The sequence below is a fragment of the Hypanus sabinus genome, chromosome 8 (genome assembly GCF_030144855.1).
Source record: "Hypanus sabinus isolate sHypSab1 chromosome 8, sHypSab1.hap1, whole genome shotgun sequence".
Taxonomy (NCBI): Eukaryota; Metazoa; Chordata; class Chondrichthyes; order Myliobatiformes; family Dasyatidae; genus Hypanus; species Hypanus sabinus.
Window position 1 is genome coordinate 58,242,553 of NC_082713.1, and position 21,833 is coordinate 58,264,385.

The 21,833-nt window shown below is 38.7% G+C and overlaps 1 protein-coding gene across 2 annotated transcripts in view; it reads right to left on the bottom strand.

The window, feature by feature from the left end:
* Positions 1-410: 410 nt before the first annotated feature.
* The window catches only part of chm (CHM Rab escort protein), a 130,933-nt gene continuing 109,510 nt past the window's right edge, over positions 411-21,833 (bottom strand). For both annotated transcript variants that reach the window (XM_059977287.1, XM_059977286.1), the window contains exons 14-15: positions 16,914-17,068; positions 411-8,018 (exon numbers count right to left, since the gene is read on the bottom strand). In XM_059977287.1, coding sequence (XP_059833270.1) covers positions 7,698-8,018; positions 16,914-17,068 — 476 coding nt within the window. In that variant the 3' untranslated portion in view covers positions 411-7,697. The remainder of the gene's footprint in view (positions 8,019-16,913; positions 17,069-21,833) is intronic.

A 21,833-nucleotide genomic window follows, 5' to 3' on the forward strand; every position in this document is an offset into this window, starting at 1 on the left:
GATCAATGGAAAGGATTAGATAAAAAAAATGTTTTAGATGACACAGAAGTAATCCCATTAAAAAAGTTATATACTACATTAGGAATGGATATCAAGATAATTGACTTTAAAAAAAAATAAAACTGGTCCTCAGCATAAAATTGTTCCCGAATGTTAAGATGATTTAATGACTAATGTGCTTCTCAATTACATTAACTACAAATACTTTTGTCATTTTATATGAACGACTAATAGTCTTAATCTTTATAAATTTATTGCCCAATTCAGTATCATAGATATAGAACATAATTTTTAGCTTTTAAAATATTATAGTTGTTTTACTCTTTTAAAGATTAGAATAACACACTAATTTAAGCAGCTAGGATCTGATAGCTTTGCAGTTAGTGGTAATATCAAGACATGAAAGGAACTGAAGTAAAATTGTGGTGGTTTAATAAATACAACAGCAGGTGATATTGTATAGTTGTAAAACATGATGCAATTAGAATGTAAACCACTCTATATTGTAATACAGAGTAAAGATCAGGCCAGTTATTTAAAATATGCTTTCAACATTTCATGACAACCCAGATAGTTATTCCTAAGTTTCTGCTTTCTAATGGTCAATAACTTACTGTAACATTATGTCAATTCTATTACCGTCAACACAGTATAGCTTACTTAATCCAAAGTTTTATGACGCCATAGGATCACAATAGTTCTCAAAATTAATGCTGAACGCTAACTATCTGATTTCTATCAAAATATCCAAACCCAAATTATGGAACAAAAAGTAAGAGAGATGGGCTACACAAGTTTGCAATGTATCCAGATACATCAGGTAATATTATAACCATGCTGTGGTTTACCACAATCCATACTGCCAGGATATGTGGAGTACTCTTCTTCTGACACAATTCAGTTTTCAAAGTAATTTCTTCAGTTTATTAATTCCAACTAAATCATAGAATGTCTTTATGGTCTTGTAGCACTAAGGAAGTAACAAAATTAAAATAGAAATACAAAATACATTTGTGAGTGAAGTTATTTTACAGAAAACAAAAATAATTTCAATACAAGTGGATGTCTCCACATCTATTTAACTGAACCGTTGTATTTTTCTTACACCATTTTGTTTCAATTTAAAGATGTTTGAAAATTTTGATTGGAATTAAGGTTTTGTGTCATTATTAAATACAACATTTGATTAGTTATTTGATCCCTTCAGACTTTTCCTAACAAAAGCTGATCAGGTCTAGTTCTCATGTAAACTTTTTTTTCCAGTAGTTGGAAGACAGTAAAGCATAGACTGAAGTAATAATTACATATTATAAACAGATCAATTGAAGTGCCCCAAAACACCATTCAACTGGCACCCATTTGAGGTTCTGCACACATGCCCCAAATAATTGCAGCTTCAACAACCAGCCAGCATCAGTAAGCTGCACTCATCTCGTCTCAGCAGGTACCTCCTCGTGGCTCAAACTACTGCATAACAACCCTTATTGCTCAAAACTAACTTGTAGCTCAAAGATGCAAGTTGTGACTACTGCAAATAATAGAAATCGCCAGGAAAGTAATTGTGACTGGTAAGGAAATGACTTTGGCGCTCATGGGGGTGGCTCTGTGATTTTCGGATGCTGTACTGAAGACCTTGTTGATGTGGTGCAAGGACTGATGACCCATTTCAGCAGCATAGCCTCTGAACGTAACAGAGTAATGAAGTGTTAGCTATGGAGATCAAGCCTCAAGTTCAATACCTCACCAGTCTGTTCAAAGGCAGTGAATGAATCGTTATATGCCAAGTCCCACCAATCACATCAATAACATCAGGCATTGTCAGGTGTATCAAAATGAAGCTCTTACCCAACAATCTCCTTTATTCAGAACCTGGGCCAAACATTTCTTGGCTCTAACTCACTCCTGTATATTTATTACTGCAAAAGGACTCAAACATAACTTTTTCAAAATGCCACATGTTAACAAGTTGCATGCCTGCAAACATTGTGGGTTGGACATATTTCCTTCTTTTATAGGACAATGTGCTTTATGTCCATTTAACCAGCTACATTTCATCTATAGGACACCTCTGTGACTAAATGATTTGATTTGCCCTGGTAGATTGGGGTTGGTATTACTGCTTAGTTCTATCTATACACCTTGTTCAGCAGTGGAGCTGAGGCCATATGAAATAACCGCACCCTCATACATTTCTCATCATATCCCACTTTCATTGAAGCCAATTGATGCTTAGCACCACAGTATGATAAGATCTCAAATTCTATTTCAGAAACAAAACCAACAAATTTCCTAAAATGTTCTGGTCTTTGTTGCCATCTTAGGCTAAAGGGTAATAGGAGTTCCTTACTTCAATGATGCCTTTTATTATGTAGATTTTCAAACATTTGTTCCACCATTAGCCTCTTATTAAATCAGTGGCACTTTGATCAAAGTCACATCAGTCTCTACTTAAGAGATCACCTTCTGGTTAGATCCATATATTCTAAGGTTACCTTGCTCACAATTCGTATCTTAGCCAAAAAGCCCCAGAAACACTAACTAAGCATTGGGTAAATTCATATTTTTCCATTTGTTCTCCAATCCAATCAAGCTTCATTACTTTTTTTCTTCTACACCTCAATGGCAACACTTGAAATCATATTTTGGCTTAAATTTGTAAAGATTCCTTTATTTACAAAAATCTGTAAGATTCTCTCTCCACCCCTTATTCCACACATTGATCGATCTGGGTCAAGCTAGCTAATGGGTTAGTGCTAAGTCCACTTTTCTTCTCCATCTTGACTATCAAACTACTTGGGATGCTTGAGTTTTGTTTTTCTGTTTCTAGTATATTTCCATTATTTATTGACAGAAAGCAGGTGTGGTAGAGAGCTGTTATTACTGCAGCCCAGTTAAACTATTCCCTAAATGCTTTATAGTGTTTTTTTTAAGTGCAGCAACAAGTTTCTGAATTGCACTGTTGCATGACTTTCAGGGAAACACAGATGTGGTTTTATCTCTCTAATTTTTTTTTGTTCTTCCATGTGGTAGGAGTCACATTATTTTTTTAGGGTGCTGCTGATATAGTTTTGGTACATTCCTCCAGCACAACTTGCAGATAGTTTACACTGCACCTAAGGAAGAAATGGACTATGGCAAATCATAAAATAACAAAATCTGTCATCTCCATTCTTTATATTAATTGTACCAAATAAATATACATTTTAAAGCCTGCACATGTAAATCACCTTACATGTAAATCACAAAATCTAGTTGTAATTGGTCACAGGGAGGCAAATCAATTACAGGCTCAGTCCCATTCTTATTATTGCAACCAAAAGTAGTGAGAATGTTGAAAGTAGGTATTTTAGCAGATGCCACCATATTCACTGTTGTTTCTTTGAGTGCAAAAGCAATTAATTGCTCTTTTTAATACTAGTAGCAAAGGACAATTAAGTTAAAGCAAACATGTAGAGTAGCCTGGCCATTAATTTCAATTACATGAAATACTTTCCAATATCAAAAATCAGTACACAGTCTTTAAAATAAAGTGCTACTTCAACCCAATCTTTATGTGAGAGTCCCTATAAAACAGCATTTAAGGAGATATTCTGGACATGATGTTTCATTAGCAAACATTTGCTTCTGTAAAAACATTTTCAAAAAGTTCTTTTCTGCACCAAAAGAATTAAGTGAGTGCATGAGTCAGATTTACTTCAGAAAATTCTAAACTTTCTTCATGCAAGGTATAAAAAATTATGCTCAAGGCCACTGTAAATAGAACAATAACCTTACTACGCTCAGCAAAATATTTCTGAATGCATTTCGGTCAGAATTGAGCACCTGTTTAAAGTTTCTAAAGTGTACATTGAGCGATGTTGATCTAAGTAATTCTCAAATGCAACACTGAAGGCTGTGACTGAAGCTCTCTGCTCTATTTGCTTTATACTTATGACTTCGAGGCTAAGTACAGCTCCAGTACAATATTTACGTTTGCTGATGACACCGCCGCTGTAGGACAAATTAAAGGTAGTGATGAATCAGCATATTGGAGGGCGATTGAAAAGCTGGATAAGTGGTACCTCTCACTCACTATCAGCAAAATCAAAGAGCTGAGTATTGAGTACCGGAGGACTAAACATGAGGTCCACGAGCCAGTCCTCATCAGGGGATCAAAGGTGGAGGGGGTTCGTAACATTGAACTCCTCAGCGTTATCGTTTCAAAGGCCCTGTCCTGGGTCCTACATATAACTGATATTACAAAGAAGACATTACAGCACTACTATTTTTTAAAAATCTTGCAAAGATTTTGCCCATCATTTAAAACTTGAACAAACATCCAGAGAAGCACTGTGGAGAGTATACTCTCTGATTGCATCACAGCCTGATATGGAACCACCAATGTCCTTGAACAGGATCATCTACAAAAAGTAGTGGATACAGCCTTCCCCATCCATAAGGAGAACACTTCCAAGAGAGCAGCATCCATCATCAAGGACCCCTGCCAGCCAGAAAGGAAGTATCGGAGCGTCAGGTCCCATACCACATAGTGACAGCTATTGACCCTCACCCATCAGGCTTCTGAACCAGAGTAGATAACTTCACTCACCACAACACTGAGGTCCCAAATGGCTCCACAACTAACTGACTTTCTTTCAAGGACTCTGACTCCTGCTCTCAAAATTACTTATTATTTTATATTTTGAATTTGCACAATTTGTTATCTTTGGCATAATTGGCTGCTGTTCATTTTTGTGTGTATTTTTGTTTTCTTTTTTGGTGTATTTCTTTGTATTCATTGTAAATGCCTGCTAGAAAATGAATCTCAAGGTTGTATATGGTGATATGTATGTACTTCATTAATACATTTACTTTGAACTTTGAATCAGATGCATGGACTGACCCAAACAATAGTTAATGCATAGCGCTGGAGTCAATTTCAAAGCTGCTCTTTTCTAAACAATTACTAATCCAGGAATGTTACCACATACTGTTTTTTTAAGAAGTTATTGGGACATATTCCAAAGTTTTACACAAGAACATAAGAAATAGGAGCTGGAGTAGGCCATCCGGCCCATCTAGCCTGCCCGGCCATTCAATAAGATAATGGCTCATCTGTCCATAACTCAGCTCCATCTACCTGTCTTTTCCCCATAACCCTCAATTCCCCTACTATGTAAAGATCTAACTTTTATTGTAAAGATTTCTAAAATAGAAGGCAGGCACTTTCTTTGTCAATCTAATTCCCCCAAATTCACTAGCAAAGATATTTAAGATTCTCTCTAGATCAGCTCAAGTTAAAAAGTCACCCTAATGGCAGCAAATGAATAAGTGTGATTGCTCAAACTTCCATCAGAAGTTTCAGCTGGTAGAATTTTGCTGGTAACACACACAACGTGCTGGAGGAACTCAACAGGTCGGGCAGCATCCGTGGAAACCAACAGTCAATGTTTCAGGACTGAAGGGGGAAGGGGCAGGGACCCTATAAAGAAGTTGGGGGGATGGTGGGGAATTTTGCTGGTACTGCTCCCCTTTATATTGTCGGCACTTCCATGCCAGCTACTCTTTAACTCTTAAAATCATCTGAGGAAAGAGATCTGAAAATTGTCTTTAACAACACTGGTTGCTTTTAACAGCATATTGCAGTAAGAAAACAAAAACAAAAACTTAAATCTCTCTGGCCATGTTATTAAGTGTCTAGGCCACACTCAGGCCCATATAGATTTAGGAAACTTATAGGAAGGGGTTGTATTAAGGAGTGCCTGGATTCAACAAGCGAGTTAAAATAATGATTAGCGCATGTCAGGTTACAGACAGATTTCTTTCCAAAAAACCTCACAAAAATGTGTTAATTTACTTTAGTGTTGTAGCAAATTCTTCAGATGGAAAAAATAGCTTCATAAATCAAAGATCTTGTTGCAAAACTTGTGGTACTTTTAAACCTTAAAATGTTAATTATAACATTTAGACAGCCCTTCCCACGTAGATAAAGGATTTATTTCAAAAATGGACACTTGGTTATATTCATTCAGAATATTTTTCATTAATATTCAGGAAATTAAGTACTTTGATTCTTGAACAGTTTAATCCGATAAATACATGGAAGTTTTAAATTTTATTAAAAATATTTCTGCACCTGCACACAAGTCTAGCACTTTATTCTCGCTAATTGAAGAATAATAAGTGTGCTTTGATGAATGACTAAACATTTGCTGCTACTTCAAGCATCTGTGCAAGACACACAAATTGCATATGTGGATGTACGACACAATAATACGTACACACTTACTTAATGGCCACAAAATTGCTAGAGAATGTCACCAGGTTGCATATGATCAAGTAGAATTGTTCATGTTGAGAGTTTGTATCTTGGCAGAGGACAGCTGTGAAAAAGCTACCTGGGGAAAAGACTTTGAACATTACATATCCATAAAGGAAGTGTATTCATAGAGCACACAAGGGAGAAGATGCTGTTTCATTTGCATAACAATGTTTCCTAAATTACAAGAAGGTCTACAGTTCAAAAATGCTTAATTGGTTGTAAAGTGCTTTGGGACATGCTGAGGTCATGAAAAGCATTAGAAAATCTTGCACTTGTATTTCTTCAACTGATGGCAAAAGATAGAAAGGAAAAGGAACATTTAAAACTAAAGAGGCTCACCCAGAATGATTTCTGTATATCATATGACTTTTAAATGGGAAATTAAAATGGACAGCCAGAAGTACTAATCAGTAAGCAAGCAATCTTGAATCCATTTCTACAAAAGAACTACTCTTAACAGAAAAAATAACAATTTTAGCTGTAAAGCAAGATTTTCAATTTGTCCGAGATTCCCTTTTTATTGGATTAGCATGGCAAATTGTGAACATGCTTTAATTAAAAAAAATCAGCTGCAGAAATAGAATCTGAATCAGATTGGAAAACAAATAACAATGCTGTGATTTTTGCAACATTTTAATCACTTTTGTTTACATCGGCATTAAACAAGGAGGATTTTCACAGGTTATTGCACAGTATATGTTTTTGATATTGTACACTTTAGTCATGGAAAATACTACCTTGATCTGCAAAACATCTGCTGCTCCATCACATATCATTACAGACCCATTTGATTTTCCACTGAGAAAATTGTTTGCACCTGCCACCACTTTCTAAAGTATATTCATAACATAATATTAGCACTTAATTTTTTCCAGTAAACAATTTTTCAGAATGTTGAATGGTTTGTGTGTTTCTTGTCAAAAGAAATATTTTCTAAGATTTATCATGAAAGATTAGGACACAATTCTTTGGGCAGCGGTATCATTGGAATAAATGTTCCAGCAAGGCAAGCTGCAGCTTTGAATTTTATGCTTTAATTGTTTTTGATCATCCACATATTTTAGGCAAACTTATTTCAGCATTTGTTCCCCCTCATCTCGTTCTGATGTTAAGACAACAATTTGCTTTCAATTAGTGTGAACAAAGTTCAACATTTATCATCATTAGAGTAGGTGGTAATGCAAACCAAGGAAAAATGGAAGGTAGAGGAAGGCAAGTGGATCTACAGTATTTGCTAGCTTATTTTTAAAGTCAGATAACTTAAAGGTTGTCCAATGAATTTGATGCTCAATTGTGTTTTGCATGTTGCTGCATGTTAGAATGACCTCTACATTTGGCATTTGCTTCAATATAATTTGGAACAAGAGACATCCCCAAAAACTTTATTTCCCTTACATTATTCTGCATCTTTTAGTTCCACTGTTTCATTAATATCATTTTCCAAAGTCTGAGGATCTGACTTGGATTTTTCAGATTCTTTGCCCACTTCATTAGCAGTCAGTATTTCACTGGCCTCTTCCATTTTATCATCACTATTTTCTGCAGTATCTGCATCTACATCCTTTTTTACATCAACAGTGTCTGAAGATTCTGAAGGAGAACCAAAGCCACCATTTTCTGGTTTTGCGCCATCACTATCATAAACAATGTCTTCAGGGTTTGGAGCAGCAGGACAGAACTCTTCCCCAGGACAGAGTTGATGGAAGATAGCTTTTGCCTAGAAAAAGCAGACAGCAAGGCAGCATTGTGAACAATGAAAACACTATTCCTGAAGCAATTGTACAGCATGATTAAATCAGAGCATAAAGTATCCACTAAGAGGAAAAATACATCTATTAAACAAATTTCTATCTCTGTCCAGGGCTATTATAAAGGTCAAAGAGTTGTGCAGACCATCTCCAAAATGCTCACCCACTGAGAGATCTGTCACCTGTTAAGTTTATGCCTAGTAATCAATTGGCTATGACTTCTCCTTTAATTATCCTGTCCATATATTGTGACAGGAATCCATCTTGAACACATCTAAGAAATTCTGCCTCATCTAAACCTCCAACAAGGAGGTGCCAATTAATATTAGGGAAGTTGAAATCACCCATGACAACAACCCTGTTATTTCTGCCAAAATATGCCTCCCAATCTACCCCTCTGCTGCTACGGGGCTGTCTATAGAAAAAGCCCAATAGAGTGATTGTTCTTCCTGATGATTCACCCACAAATTCAGTGGACAATCCCTCCACAATATCTCCACTTCTGCAGCCTTGATATCATCCCTGATTAGTAATGCCAGACTCCAGAAGACCATAGGAACATAATTAGGCCATTCAGTCCAGTGAGTCTGCTTCACCATACCATCATGTCTGATTAATAACCCTTTAACCCCATTCTCCTGTAATTAAGAAAATATCAGCCTCTGCCTTAAATACACTTGATGACTTGGCCTCCTCAGCCATCTGTGCCAATAAGTTCCACAGATTCACCACCCTCTGGCTAAAGATATTTCTCTTCACCTGCTCTAAAGATACGTCCTTCTATTCTGATGCTGTGACCTCTTGTCCAAGGCTTCCTGATTATAGGAAATATCCTCTCCATATTCACTCTATCTCATCCTTTCAACGTTCAATCAGTTTTAAAGAGGTACCCTTCCCACCCCCACCCTGCTCTTCTTAACTCCGAGCAAGGCCCTAGAGCATCAAACACTCCTCATTCTTAACCATTTAATTTCATGATCATTCCTGTGAACCTCCTCTGAATCCTCTCGTGGCAGCACATCCTTTCTTAGAAAAGGGCCCCAACAACTGCTTACAATACTCCAAGTGTTGTCTGACCAATGCCTTATAAAGCCTCAGCATTACATTCTTCCTTTCTTTTATATTCTAGTCCTCTCAAAATGAATGTTAATATGGCATTTGGCTTTCTTACCACTCAACCGGCAAGATAACCTTCAGGGAAGCCTGCATGAAGACTCCCAAATCCCCATGTACCTCTGATTTCTGAATTTTCTCTCCATTTAGAAAATAGGCCACATTTTCATTCCTATCAAGGTGCATGGCCTTACAAACCCCTATGCTATATTTCATTTCCCACTTCTTTGCCCATTCTCCTCATCTGTCCACGTCCTTCTGCAGACTTAGTTTCCACAACAGTGTCTGACCCTCCACCTATGTTAGTATTGCCCACAAACTTGGCAGCCACAAAGCCATCAATTTCATCAAAATCATTGACATATAAAATGAAAGCAGTCCCAATACTGAACCCTTCAGAACACCGCTAATCACCAGCAGCCAATGACAAAAAGTCTACTTTATTCCCACGTTTTGCCTCCTGCCAATCAGTTAATCTTCTATCCATGCTAGTATCTTTCCAGTAATACGATGGACATTTCTCTTGTTTAGTAGCCTAATGTGTGGCACCTTGTCAAAGGCCTTCTGAAAATCCAAGTAAACAGCATCCAACAACTCTTCTTTCTCTGTTATTTCCTCAAAGAACTCCAGATTTGTCAGGCAAGGTTTCCTCTTAAAGAAACCATGCTGACTTAGGTCTAGTTTATCGTGTACCTCCACCCTACCCCAAAATCTCATCCTTAATAATGGACTCCAACATCTCACCAACCACTGAAATCAGGCTTGCTGTCGTGTAATTTTCCGTCTGTTGCCTCCCTCCCTTCTTAAAGAGTGCAGTGATACTTGCATTTTTCCAGTCCTCTGGAACCATTCCAGAATCTAGTGATTCTTGAAAGATCACTACTAATGCCTCTACAATCTCTTCAGCTACCTCTTTCAGATTTCTGCAGTGTAGACCATCTGTTCCAGGTGACTTATCTACCTTCAGACCTTTCAATTTTTCAAGCACCACATTCTTAGTAATAGCAATGACACTCACTTCTGCCCTTGACATGCTCACATTTCTAGAATTCTGCTCGTGTCTTCCACAGTGAAGACTGACGCAAAATACTTGTTTGTCCGTCATTTCTTTGGCTCCCCATAACTATCTCTCCAGCGTCATTTTCCAGCATTCCAATAACCAATTTTCACTATTTTATTCTCTGTGCTATATATCTGAAAAAACGTTTTGAGTCCTCTTTTATATTGACTAGCTTACATTCATATTTTATCTTCTCTTATTACCTTTTAAGGTGCCTTCCATTGATTTTTAAAAGCTTCCCAATCCTCCACCTTCCCACTAATTTTTGCTATATTATATGCCTCTATTTTGCTTTTATACTGTTTTTGACCGCTCGTCAGCCACTGTTGCCTCATCCTCCCTTTAGAATACAACTACTTCTTTGGGATGAATCTATCATGCACCATCCAAATTGCTCTCAGAAATTCTAGCCATTGCTGTTCTGCTGTCATCCCTGTTGGTGATCCCTTCCAATCAAATTTAGTCAGCTCCCATCATGCCACTCTAATACGCTTTACAGTCCTGATGAAGGGTCTCAGCCCAAAATGTTGACAGTCGACTCTTTTCCTTTGATGCTGCCTGGCCTGCTGAGTTCCTCCAGCATTCTGTATTACTCCATTGTAAAACTAATACATCTGATTTTAGCTTCTCCCTCTCAAACTGCAGGGTGAATTTTATATGATGAACACCATATCCTAATGATTCCTTTACATTAAGCTCCCTAATCAAATCTAGTTCATTACACAACACTTAATCGAGAATTGCCTTTTCCTTGAGAGGGCTCAACCACAAATTGCTCTGAAAAGACATTTAGTTAGCATTCTACTAAATTTTGCTCTTTGATCCAGAACAACCTAGTTTTCCCAATCTATCTGCAATTTGAAATCTTCCATGACTAGTATAACATTGCCCTTTTTAATTGACTTTTCCATCTCCTGTTGCAATTTGTAGCCCACATCCCATCACTGTTTGGAGGCCTGTATACAACTCCCACCAGGGTCTTTTTACTCTTGCAGTTTCTTAACTCTACCCACAAGGATTTTACATCTTCCAACCCTATCTCACCTCTAAGGATTTAAATTCCTTGTTTTTCAAATCAACAGAGACACCCCCCTGCCTATCTGCCTGTTTTTTCAAAACAATGTGTACATGTCCCTTACATGTTAAGCTCTCAACTTGATCTTCTTTCAGCCACGACTGATACCCACGTCACACATGCCAATCTTTAACTGTGCTACGAGATCATTTACCATACTCTGTATACTGTGTGCATTCAAACATAATACCTCCAGACCTTTATTCGATTTTCGATTTTGCCCCTATGTTACCAGAGGTTAAATTCTTACCCAATTTTAAACTTCATCTTTTTCTTTCTTCCAGAGACTTTGAAACCTCTTTCCTTTTACATTAATCTCACTTTTCCAAACTGTTTATTGAATGGTTGATTGAGATACAATGCGGAATAGGCCCTTCCTGCCCTTTAAGCAGCACTGCCCAGCAGTCATCGATTTAACCCTAGCCTAATCATGGGACAATTTACAATGACCAATTAACCTTACCAACCAGGACGTCTTCGGACTGTGGGAGAAAACCGTATCACCTGGAGGAATCCCATGCAGTCACTGGGAGAACATTGAACTGCTGAATCTACTACTTAGCTTAAAGATACTTCAACTCATCCCACTGACTGCAATTTTACCCTATAATTTGTCTGTCCTTTCTCACAGATTCACTGCACACTGTATCTACTTGTATACCAACTGCCTCAACCTCAGCCCTATCACAGCAGTTCTGATCCCTTGTCAAATTAGTTAAGAAAGCCTCCCCAACAGCTCTAGCAAACCTCCCTGCAAGGACATAAGGCCCGCTCCCAGAGTTCTTGTGTAATCTGTCCTTTTTGTACAGGGCATACTTTCCCCTGAAGAGATCCCAATAATCCAGAGATCTGAAACACTGCACCCTACACCAATTCCTCAGCCACACATTCACCTGCGAACTCATCCTATTCTTACCCTGAATGGTGTGTTGTACAGCTACAAACCAGAGATTACTGCCCTCGAGGTCTGCTTTTCAGCTTTCTACCTAACTCCTTATATTCTCTCTTCAGGGCCTTATCCCTTTTCCTACCTACATTGTTGGTACCAAAATGTACCAAGACTTCTGGACGTTTACCCTCTCCCTTTAGAGTGCTCTGGACCCCATCCCTGATCCTGGCATTTGGGAGGCAAAATATCATCTGGGTATCTCTTTCATACCCACAGAATATCCTGTATGTTCCCCTAATTACTGAATCCCCTATCACTACCACTCTCCTCTTCTGCCCCCTTCCCTTCTGAAACACAGAGCCAGACTCAGTGCCAGGAACCTTACTTGTTATTAAGGTGTCCAGCCACAGGGGTACGTATACCATTTGCCTATTCCCTTTCTCTGTCCTGAAAGTCACCCAGCTTCCTGCCGTCTGTAACCTAGAAGTAACTGTCTCCTGAGCTCCTATCCATCAACACATACTCCCAAACGAGCCTTGGGTCATCCAGCTCCAGTTCACTAACAGGGTCTGTAAAGAGCTGCATTAAGATGCACTTCTCACAGATATAGCATTCAAGGAGGCCGGAGGTCTGCCAGATCTCAAACATCTAACTCTGAAGCTTTCTGGTAAAATGGCAATGTGTTTGATCACAGCAGCTTCTATGGAGTCAACCAAAACTGTTAGTCCTTTTTAAATGCATTTTTATCATCACAGGAGCCTGCTGGACATTAAAAACAAAAAGTACTACTGCCAGTCCACCCCATCAGTGAATTACTCATTGGCAGAGAAAGTGAAAGAGCTGGACATGGTGCAGATACTGATGCTGCCTGTGTCAGAGGAGTCTGTGCGCAGTCCAACAGTGAATGATCGTCTTAATCGCTTTCTTGTGGTCACAAAATTCCATTTTGTGGAATACTGCAAATCCAATTTCTGATTGACTTGCAGATGGCAAGGGGGTGGGGGACAGTGGGGAAAGCTGCACGGCCTTGGTCATACTGAGGAGTGGGTCTCAAGCTGCAGTCTCACCTCTTCACGGGAAAGAGGCGGAGTCAATACACTGCACCGATGCTGGAGTTGGTGCTGCCTCCTAGTGTTTGAACTTTGGCCGCAGAGTAACACCGTTCTGTTTGGCCGTATTCATGGGTATTCATGTATGGTCAAATTGCAATCAAACTTTAACTTGAACTTCCCTATCACTGTGGGAGATTTCAACCAGGCCAGCCTGAAGAAGTCTCTGAACCACCATCACCATCATATCACCTGTGGATCCAAAGGAGCCAACACAGTTGACCACTGTGAAAACACCATCAAGAATGCTTACAATGGCATCCCAAGCCCACACTTCAGAAAGCACAATCACCTGACCTGTACTTTTACACCAGGTGCTTAGGCAGAGACTAAAAACTGCAGTACCAGTGGTGAGGACCAAGGTATGGTCAAGGGAGGGGTAGAAGCACCAACAGGATGGCTTTGGGCCAGCGTACTGGACAACATACAGGGATTCATCTTCAAATCTCAATATGTCACAGTTGTCACCAACTTCATCAAGATCTGTTTGGATGAGTGTGTGTGCGCCTTTGAGAACATACCGGACATAGCCAAACCAAAAGCCATGGATGAACCAGGAAATCTGTAGTTTGCTGAAGGCTAGATCTACTGTATTCAAGACTGGTCATCCAGGTATGACTATGGAAGGCTTTTTTAAGAGTGAAAACACAATTCCAACTAAAGTTAGAGATGTAATCAGATGCACGTCAACACTGGCAGGGTTTGCAGGTCATTATTTCCTGCAAGGTGAAACTCAAAATGGATGTGATGCTATACTCCCAGATTAGCTCAATGCCTTTTATGCACACTTTGAAAAGGAGAATAAAATTACACCCTTGCCAATCCTTGCAGCATCTGATGACCCTTGGATCTCTGTCCCGCAGGCTCAAGTCAGAACATCTTTTGAGAGGGTGAACTCTTGCAAGGTGTCAGGCCCCGATGGCGAAACTGATAGAGCACTTTAAAAGTGTGCCAACCAACTGGGGACATCTTCAATCTCTCATGGCTGCAATTGGAGGTTTCCACCTGCTTCCAAGGGTGACAATCATACCAGTGCCCACGAAGAGCACAGTGAGCTGCTTCAATGACTCGCCCAGTTGCACTCACATCTACTGTGATGAAGTGCTTTCAGGAGGTTCGTCATGGCCAGAATCAACTCCTGCTTAAGCAAGGACCCAGACCTACTGCAATTTGCCAATCAGCACAATAAGTCAAAAAAGGATGCAATTTCACTGGCTCTGCACTTGGCCTTCGATCACCTGGACTTGCATCAGGCCACTGATTGTACAGCTCCGTGTTCATCACCAACATATCCTCAGCATAAATCAATAAACTCCAAAATCTCGGCCTCTGCAACTGGATCCTTGACTTCCTCATTGGTAGACCAGCAGGCAAACTGGATTGGAAATAACATCTCCTCGCTGACAATCAAGGATGCTGCTTAGCTCGTTGCTCTACTCTCACTTCACCTATGATTCTATGGCTAGGCACAGCTCAAACAGCATCTATAAATTTGCCAGTGACACAACTATTGCTGGCAGAATTTCAGATAGTGACAATGAGGCGAACAGAAGTGAGATCAATCAATTGGTTGAGTGGTATTGCAACAACAACCTTGCACTCAACATCAGCAATACCAAGGAATTGAATGTGGACTTCAGGAAGGGGAAGTCAAAGGACCACACACCAGTCCTCACCAAGGGATCAGCAATGGAAAGGGTGAGCAGTTTCAAGTCCCTGGGTGTCAATATTTCTGCAGATCTATCCTGGGCCCAACATTTTGATGCAACTACAAAGAAGGCATGACATTGGCTATATTTCACTCGCAGTTTGAGGAGACATCATATGACATGAAAGACTCTCACAAATTTCTACAGATGTACCATGGAGAGCATTGAAACTGGTTGGAACACTGTCTGGTACAGAGGAGCCATTGCACAGCATTTAAAAAAGGGACAGTAAGTGGTCAACTCAGCCAGCTCAATCAAGGGCAACAGCCTCAGCAGCATGGAGGACATCTTCAAAAGGTAATGCGTATAAAAAGGCAGCATCCCTCATTAAGGACTCCTTGTCACCCAGGACATGCCCTATTCTCATTGCTACAATCAAGAAGCATGTACAGGAGACTGAGGTGACCCACTCAACATTTTAGGAACAGTTTCTGCCCCTCCATCACCAGATTTCTGGATGGACAATGAGCCCATGTGCACTACCTCATTTTTTTTTGCTCTTTTTGCAATAAATTTAAAATTATAAAATATATTTATTGTAATTCATAGCTTTTTAAAAATTATGTATTGCAATGCACTGCTGCTGGAAAACAAGTTTCATGACATGTCTGCTGATTTTGATTCTTGCAAGAGGAGCACACACTGACCTCAGATCTATTCTCACTGCTCTAGCTGGGAACCAAGAAAGAAAGAAAGAAAAACTTGACAGGAACCTCAACTAAGCCTCCACCTCTTGCTGAATTTCTTGAGCCAAATCCTTAGTTCTCCACTCTAACTCTATCTACTCACACAATGGCCGCTCTGCTTAAATCTCACTTCCTTTTATTAGTCCAATAAGCCTAGCTCTTTTCAATGATTGCTCTTGCTACTCTGAAGTAAATCCCCCAAGACAAACATCATGAGTGCAAATTTTACTGCTTACCTCAAAGTTTTGGGTTGCGATTTGTAAATTTTGTACAGGTAAATCTGTTTCACTGAACAGTTGTAATGCAGGAGCCCCTGCATGTCCTTAAACAGTTTGCAACCACCCAACATTGGATCATATGTTTCTTTTATTTATTATCTTCAAATTCCAAACTCAAAGTCTTTTTATTAAATCACTGTTTTCACCCCATCCCAAAATAAAATTCCTAAAATTCCCAATTTTTCTTTAGAAATTTACCCACTTGCTTTCACCACCATTCTACATCTACTTGTTTTTACATCCTTATTAGCCAGTGTACCACAAACCAGTTTGGCTTTTAAAATCCAAATTGCTTTTTGTTGATTGCCAGCCAAAGCTTCCTCTGATTTCCAGACTGGTGCTCAACTATCATCTTTAATTGTGTAAAAGTTTATTGTAACTAAATCAATCCCATAATACAATTCAAAGCCACAGCATGAAATGTGGCTACCTATTACAACCAAAATATAATGCAATGGAAATTTTTACTCTAAAAATGAAAAAATATTTTGGTATTTAAAACAACAAATGTCATTGTTTAGCTCATTAACACTATTTCAAATAGAGGTCAAGCAGTACGCCAGAAATTCAGCAAAAAAAATCTTTCATTTCATTACATTACATTTGTACTGTATATAAGAGAAGCCTGGTCAGAAATGCTATCTCAAGAACATTAAAGTAATATGGGTGGACTTCATTCAGGTGGGAGATAAGAAAAGCTGCAGCACAAAATGAAAAGCAACATTGGAGCTTGTCATGTACTGTCCGTTGTTGACCAACAAAGACAAATGTTGTTACCAGTTTCAGATTTTTAATCAAATGCAAAATTATTGCTCTAATCATTTCCCTTTATAGTTCTGATAACACTTTAAAAAACAATTCTATCGGTCTGAAACCCTATGACAGATGGCAAGCAGGCACAATGCCAGTTCTTATTTTAGAACTTTAAAAAAAATCTGACTGTACCTGTTCAACAGACTGTTCAAATCCAAGAGTAGCACTAGGTCCAGAACAGACATAAACATTACTGGGAAGGCCTTCATATGAGCTTCTGTCAACTGCAGATGAATCTCTTACAGTGAAATACAAAGCCCAAAGCACTTTAGGTTTCTCTCCATCATCTAGAAAAAAAACAGGCAAACTATATTTTCAGTCAAATGTATAATGGGGTAGAACATACATATCAAAGGTGCTGAATATTATCAAGTTATTTGCCAGTTTTAGTGAGAAAATGTTCCGTAAAGTCTGGTATGACCCAGCCATGCTGGGAAATAAATGGCTACTTCTCAACCTGTGCTTTTTGAACTTTGGAACTATAGCAGAAAACAGCCAGGTTATGAGACAAAGATTTTGCTGTGGATGGCATATAAAGTTGAAAAGCTGGTTGGTTAATGGTTAAACAAACCAAAATCTCATGGTGACAGAATTCAACTAAAAATTACTGGGGTAAACTAAGGGAATTGAAGTAAGGGTACAGCAATAAAATATCAACTACCATGTCAAACTATCTCCACCACCTTCCCATTACCATTAAAAGGCTTTGCATTGATCAGGAGCAAACAGGCAGAGTTTATACTTCCACATGTTTATTTGTTTCATAAAGAAAATTAAATTCTGCCTCTGCCAGACGACCAAAAGTAAATGATGAGGATTAAAAGATAGAATCTAATAACATCTCCATACAGTCAGTGGCAATTAATTGAAAGCCAATTGTTTTGGTACATAAATTGGCATTTAATGATTATTTGTGTGCAATTCTGGTCATTCCACTATGGAAGGATGTTGAGGCTTTGGAGAAGAGGTTTACCAGGATGTTGCCTGGATGCGAGGGAATAAGGAGAGGCTGGACATACTTGGGTTGTTATACCTATAAAGCTGAGGGAAGGCCTGAGAGAAGGTTTAAACAAATTATGAGAAGCATAGATAAAGTTAGAATCTTTTTGCTGGGGTAGAAATGTCAAATACTAGAGGAAATGTATTTAAGGCACAAGGGAGGAAGTTTAAAAGGAAAGGCACGAGGCAAGTTTTTTTTTTAACATATACAGAGAGTGGTATGTACTTGGAACAGACTGCAAAGGTAGTGGTAGAGGTGTTATGGTGTTTAGAGCCTTTTTAGATAGGTGCAAAAACATGTGGGGACTGGAGGGATATAGGTCAAGTAAAGGCAGAACACAGTTTAGTTTGGCACAAACACTGTGGAACACGGGGCCTGTTCTGTGCGGTACCGTTTTATGATACCATCTTGTAGCCTAGTAACTCACTATGCTAGTAAGGCATCAACTTTCCTTGCATTTTTATCAAGTGTACAATTTAAGGCTAAGATTGTTGCTCACATTTGATCCAAAATGCTACATTTTAAGTCACTGTTCCATTTACTTGATTTCACTTTTTTACCTGACACCTATTTATACTTAATATTTATACACACAAGCTGTATCACTTTCTTCATTTCCACAGCTTCTCCCGAAAAACAGAGGCAAATATTTTTAAAAGGCCCAGATTTAAGAAGAGCACAGTACTGTACACTTTGCAGTTTAACCACTGAAGCAGCCAAGCTCTTTTCCAGGTGCCTTTGTCGTTTTGACCTGCTATGGCTTACTGCTCACCTGATCTGGTGATTCGTCCTGAATGGCTCTAATAGAATCTGTCCTGACATTTTAATTAAAATACTGCCACTGCCACACAGACTGCAATCACAACCAGATGATAAAAAGGGCAATGTAAAACTCGTGCATGCAGTATTTTGGAGCAGAACTACACCTGATGCTTTTTATCATCATCTCTGGCATGTGAACAAAAGAATTTCCATTATGCTTAAAGCAATGTAAATGATAGTGAAGCTGTTCTTTGAAAATAACCTAAATGTTTATATTACATTAATAAGGACAACATTAAAAAAGGTTAACATGCATCATTATCTTACACAAAATCTGCTGTTTCTACTTCTTCAATACAGGTAAACCAAAAATACAACCTAGCTAAGGTTTCAGCTTCTACAGACTTTTACTCTGTTGACAAAGGAGCAGGATTAGCATCCCAGAACCTGCTTCCTAAAACAGTTTTTGAGAACAAAACGAATGTTCTATGTGATCAAGCAAAAACAATGACAAATGCTTTTTTTAAAAAAAAAAGAACAATATTTCCCAAATGATAAAATACTGTTTTAAATTACAAAAAAAGCGCTATACAATGAGAGCACTAGAGGTCATTCAGCTCACTGCACTTATGCTTGCTCTTCTCACTAATTAGTTCCACTACATTGCTTTTTTTCTGTATATTCAAATTAGCAGGCATTTTATCTCCTTGACGCAAAACGTTCTTAAAACTGAATATCATATTGATGCTTGGAATTGAATATATTAAAATTCAGAAGCTGTCCTTAAAGATTCTGAACCAAAAATTAACTTGATTTTTTTTTAGAAAACCTTCAAATGGTTTTGTCAGGATGACAAAATAATTATTCCTGGAAATCTCTACATTGTCAGAAATAAAATGAGTCAGCATCTAAAACTGTTCAGCAGTCTCAGCTCAATGAAATCATGGTCAAGATTATGAGTAATAAGTGTTTTTTCAAACTTTTGTGAAGTATGTCCCTGGAGCGCATCAATATTGTCCAAAATCCACTGCAACTGGATGCAAATAATAAGCACACAATTTAACACTATGTTAAACTACCACCAGATGTTTAGTAACAGGGTAAAGATGACTTTGAGTAAACCTCTTAGTAGTTTTTTTTATTACTTCAGAAGCATCAATGACAAAATTAGCTTTCAAGTTAATCTTAAATGCAGTACAATTGCTTCTTAACCATTAAAAAGATATGCTACAGTAGATAAAGTACTAATAAAGTTCTGAAATTAGAGCATGAGGCTTCATTTGCACCTGTGACATATACACACTATACAACTCAGCCCAGTAAAATGCAACGCCCACAAGCCATAAAACTAAATTAGTTGGACCATCAGCATGACAGGCAGCCAATCAGTCCATGCACTATTATGGCTTAACTAACATCACATATTTAATAAACACAAGAGAATGTGGGGATGCTGGAAATACTGAGTACCATATATAAAAAGAAACTGCTGGAGGAACTCAGTAAGTCAGGCAGCATCTATGGAGGGGAATAAACAACTGATTTTTCACGCTGAGACCGGAAAAGAAAGGAAAGGGGCAGGAACCAGCATAAGGTGGTGAGGCAAGGGGAAGGAGAACGGAGGGTGATAGCTGAGGGTGAATGTGGGTGGAGAGGGATGAAGTAAAAAGCTTTGTGGATAAAGTTAGGGCTATAGATGGAATCTGATAGGAGAACAGTGGTCCATGGAAGAAAGGGAACCAAAGGGAGGTGATGGGCAATTGAGGAGACAAAAAGGGGCGAGAGGGTAACTAGACAAGGGAATGGAAAAAGGGGGCAGGAGGAATTATCAGAAGTTAGAGAAATGAATATTTATGCCATCAGTTTGGAGGCGATCCAGACAGAATAGGATGGAGGAGTAGCTCACCCAACAGGAGTTAGCCCTCAACACAGCAATAAAGGAGACAATGGACAGACATGTCTGAATGGGACTGGGAGATTGAATTAAATAGGTGGTCATCAGGAGATTCTGTATTTTGCGGCAGATAAAATGAAGGCGCTTGACAAAGTGGTCTCCCGATCTGGGGTGAGTCTCAATGATGTAGAGGCCGCCATACCGGGGTAATGGGTACAATAGATTACCCTGGCAGACTTGTAGGTGAAGTAAACACAAAGTATTCTGCAGATGCTGTGGTCAAAGCAACACGTACAACACGCTGGAGGAACACAGGAGGTTGGGCAGCATCCGTGGAAATGAGCAATCAACGTTTTGGGCCGACACCCTTCATGATGAATACAAAATACAAAAACAACAATATTCTAAGAACAGGAATTAGTCAAAAATTAGCAACAGATTTACAATTAACCTAGCAAAAACAAGTCAGACTCACTGTACACATTCACTACTTAAATACCCCATTGATCTCAACATCACTGATAAAGGTTACCTACTTCTTCTATGAGCAGGAGTACAAATTGGTTTCTAGGTTTTGTACATCACTCCACTTCAAAAATAACTTTAGAGGTAAATGTAATATATTTGAAGAGGCATGAAAGTTGTTATTCAAATACAAGTCTTTCTATCTCGTCTCCTGCTAATTGTGACTTAGATGCAGAATCCTCAATCTATCAAACATTGCCTCAACAAACCCCAAAATAATAAATGAGCTCTATACAGTCGGCCCTCCTTCTCCGCGAATTCTGCACGCGCGAATTCAACCAACTGCGAATTGCGAAAACTCGAAAGTGCTCTTCCAGCACTTGTTTTTCAAGCATGTATAGACTTCTTTTTCCTGTCATTATTCCCTAAACAATGCAGTATAACAACTATTTTACATAGCATTTACATTGTATTAAGTATTATAAGTAATCTAGAGATGATTTAAAGTATAAGGGAGGATGTGCGTGGGTTATCGTGGATTGGGATCGAAAAAAATCAGAAGTTCTCTTACTCAGTAAGTCGGAACAGGTACATGTGGTATTATTTGGCATCAGTTAGTCAAATGTTTGTCTTAGTATATAGTATATATTTTACCTTTCTATGCATATAAAGCACTTAAGAACGTACTTTTCAGCGCTGGGCTTGGGAACTTCTTCCCGAATTCGATCCAGTGACAGACCGCTATCGAGTGCGCTCTCCATGTGCCGGGTTGATGTGAGGATCAAAAACCCAAAACCCAAAACCCAATAAGGCTACAATTATTGCTTAATTATAATTGTTGCTTTCATCGGGGCACAGCCTTTCGCACTTTAACCGTTAAAACTTTTCCAATTGTTGACCGACTGTAGCCTAATGCTTTTCCAATGACCGA